We start from the raw sequence: 2,760 nt of genomic DNA, 5'->3' as shown, positions 1-2,760 counted from the left end.
CTCTGAGACTTAAGCGAAGCATTACCAAGCGCTCTGTAAAGACAAGCCAATGCAGCAGCTCCCCAAGCATATCTTCCAGCTTGATCAAAATCCTCAAACAAAGGCAAATACTTAACAGAGACTTTATCACCATCAGTGGTAGCAAATATTGTAGAACCAATAAGATACAAGAGATAAGCTCGAGTATGACATTTAACAACATCGAAAGAAGCATCTTCAGGGCACTCAGAGAAAGTTCTTTTAAGCCAGTTAAGCTTAACCCTCGAACAATTAACTTCTTTGTTAGCAGCAGATGGTAACTTCCCTAAGAGTCTACCACACATATCCATAGCAACCTCGTCACCTACTTTAGAACCAACAATTGGATCTCCATCAATCTCAAGTCCAAGTACTAAAGCAACTTCATCTAAGGTTATAGTCATTTCTCCTAAAGGAAGGTGAAAAGTATTGGTTTCTCTTCTCCAACGCTCAACGAGTGCAGAGATTAGTGAATTGTTTAGACTCATTGGACCGATTTTGCGGAAGAATCCGAAACCAGCTTTGTCCACGAGCTTAATTTGTTCGTCAGTGAGTTTCCATTGATGAAGTAATGAAGTGTGTTCTTGACAACGAAGAAGACCTCGTTCCTAAGGAAAGATGGGAAATTAAGATGAACCCTAAATTCAAAATTTGAAATTTCGAGGAAGAAGAAAAGGGAATGAGGAAAAACACAACAATAAAACGAACCTGTCCTTCCCAAACAGCAGAAGAAACATGGAGATCTTGTTCGTAGAGAACAGACGGATCAACTGGTCCGACATCGATGTCCATAGCGAATCCTAAACTTATAAATTCAGACACAAAACTACGAACGAATGCGTAAACAAATTTGTGAATTTTCTCAAAAACACGAATCCAATTTCTCAACAACTGAACTAACCTCTAATGAAGGAAGAGTTCAGGTACCCTAATTGGACTCGGTTCAATTCTTTTCTTTTTTTTTGGGCTCGTATTGCTGTACCGGTTCTTTTTGTTTGGTTATGTTAAACCGATTATGTAAACCATATAAATTGATAAATATATATATATATATATATATATATATGTAATTGAAGGAAGACTTCAGGTTTGAATCAATTTTGTGAGTTACCTGATTGATGACGAGTACCTACGTCGTAGTGAGTTTAAAGAGTCACAATATATAATATACTATTGAATCTTGAGGTTTGCGAGTTGTTTCTAACCGAGTTTACAAGTTACAGTGGGCAATGGCGTCGTCTAAACAAGATTACAAGAAGAAAGGAGATCAATAGAATTATAGAAATATAGAATGTGGACTAGGCTCAGTTTAATCCAGCTCATAGGTTTCTCTTTTCGAAGTCACGTAACTTCTATCTCTTTCTTATCTCGGACTTCAACCAGATTGGCGATCACCATACCCAACTTCGATTGATCCAGAGCCCAAGTTGAGTTGAATCAGAGCCAACTAAGTTTACAATCTCCACACTTGACTTCTGATCAACCTCCACAAGTCTGCAAACACAACTTACCTCTTAGGAACATCGCAAACACTCCTTCCTGTCCCTTCTTTAGCATCAATACTCTCGGAACACTCACGTAATCATGACTTATTGACTTGTCCTTGATTCTTTCCCGTCTGAAAATCAGTGTATCATTTTGGTCTTTTTGGATACTTTGATTTGATGTAAATATACACACTAGACTTGACGTCTTTATCTCCTAATCAATATCACCCCAATACCCTTTAACTGGGATGAGCAATAAAATAGAAAAAACAAAATCATATATTCTACAGAACTTTCATGTTCTTGATTGCTCTATAAATCTCCCTGATATAGCAGCCGCAAGAGCTGCAGTGAACTTAGGATCTTTGGTCAAAGAAGAAGCCATTTGTTGCACCAGGACCTCTTGAATCGTTCCTCTCTCTTTCTTTTCCTCAACTGGTTCAAGAACACCTTGAACTAGATCAAGCTTCACTGTCCTAGACACACTTGCGTGTTGGCCTGGGTGATTATGTGTCCCTTCGTAAGTGGCTACCACGAAAGATGGATCTTCTGCACTCCGTTGCACCTGAACATGCACACACACACACACACATACCACTAGAGATCTTAATCAATCAAATATCAAAGAACTCTTTAACAAGTTTAAACTAGGAGTTCAATATAAATTACCTTCTTCTTGACCAGACAAGACGGTGAAAACGAACATCTAAAGTAAGCTCTAGGAGATGGATTATCTCTAGTAATCTTTTGCCCATATTTCCTCCATTGATATCCATCTTTCACAGTCTACAAGTATATCCAACAAAAACATTTGTTACACTCAAAGGTGCTTAATAAGAGAAAGACTATGAATTATGAAAACAGTACCAAATCATCTTTAAAACAGACGTTTACTGTCACCAACAATAGAACAATACTTGTTGTAGAGACTACAATATTCAGGTAAACAACTTATCAACTTACCAAGCTAGTGTCAGACTTCTCGGTATGGAAGTAAGCGGTTGAAACCGTTGCTTTTTCGCTGGTGATTTTCTCGATTGTTGGGCCGCAACTGAGTCCAACAGGGGAGCTTACAAAGTCATCCAGGTCTTGTTTTCGTTTCTTTGTTAACTTTTGGTTCTGAAACTTCACATGTTCAGGACTCTGCAACTCCTTTAAAAGATCCTGTAAAGCATAGTACTTCTCACAGACTCTGGCTAGCGTTTCTGTTAGCTTCTTGTTCTCCGAATTAACCCGGTTTAACTCTTCTTGTAAC

The 2,760-nt window shown here is 38.3% G+C and overlaps 2 protein-coding genes across 2 annotated transcripts in view; both read right to left on the bottom strand.

The window, feature by feature from the left end:
- The window catches only part of LOC104705029 (serine/threonine-protein phosphatase 7 long form homolog), a 4,073-nt gene extending 3,137 nt beyond the window's left edge, over window positions 1-936 (bottom strand). The window contains exons 1-2 of the mRNA XM_010421022.2: window positions 727-936; window positions 344-626 (exon numbers count right to left, since the gene is read on the bottom strand). Coding sequence (XP_010419324.1) covers window positions 344-626; window positions 727-810 — 367 coding nt within the window. The 5' untranslated portion in view covers window positions 811-936. The remainder of the gene's footprint in view (window positions 1-343; window positions 627-726) is intronic.
- The window catches only part of LOC104703026 (probable WRKY transcription factor 60), a 2,146-nt gene continuing 621 nt past the window's right edge, over window positions 1,236-2,760 (bottom strand). The window contains exons 3-5 of the mRNA XM_010418954.2: window positions 2,469-2,760; window positions 2,175-2,291; window positions 1,236-2,070 (exon numbers count right to left, since the gene is read on the bottom strand). Coding sequence (XP_010417256.1) covers window positions 1,801-2,070; window positions 2,175-2,291; window positions 2,469-2,760 — 679 coding nt within the window. The 3' untranslated portion in view covers window positions 1,236-1,800. The remainder of the gene's footprint in view (window positions 2,071-2,174; window positions 2,292-2,468) is intronic.

This window comes from Camelina sativa, chromosome 7, assembly GCF_000633955.1.
Source record: "Camelina sativa cultivar DH55 chromosome 7, Cs, whole genome shotgun sequence".
NCBI lineage: Eukaryota > Viridiplantae > Streptophyta > Magnoliopsida > Brassicales > Brassicaceae > Camelina > Camelina sativa.
The sequence above is the reverse complement of the archived record's forward strand: the minus strand, read 5'-3'. Positions and strand labels throughout refer to the sequence as shown.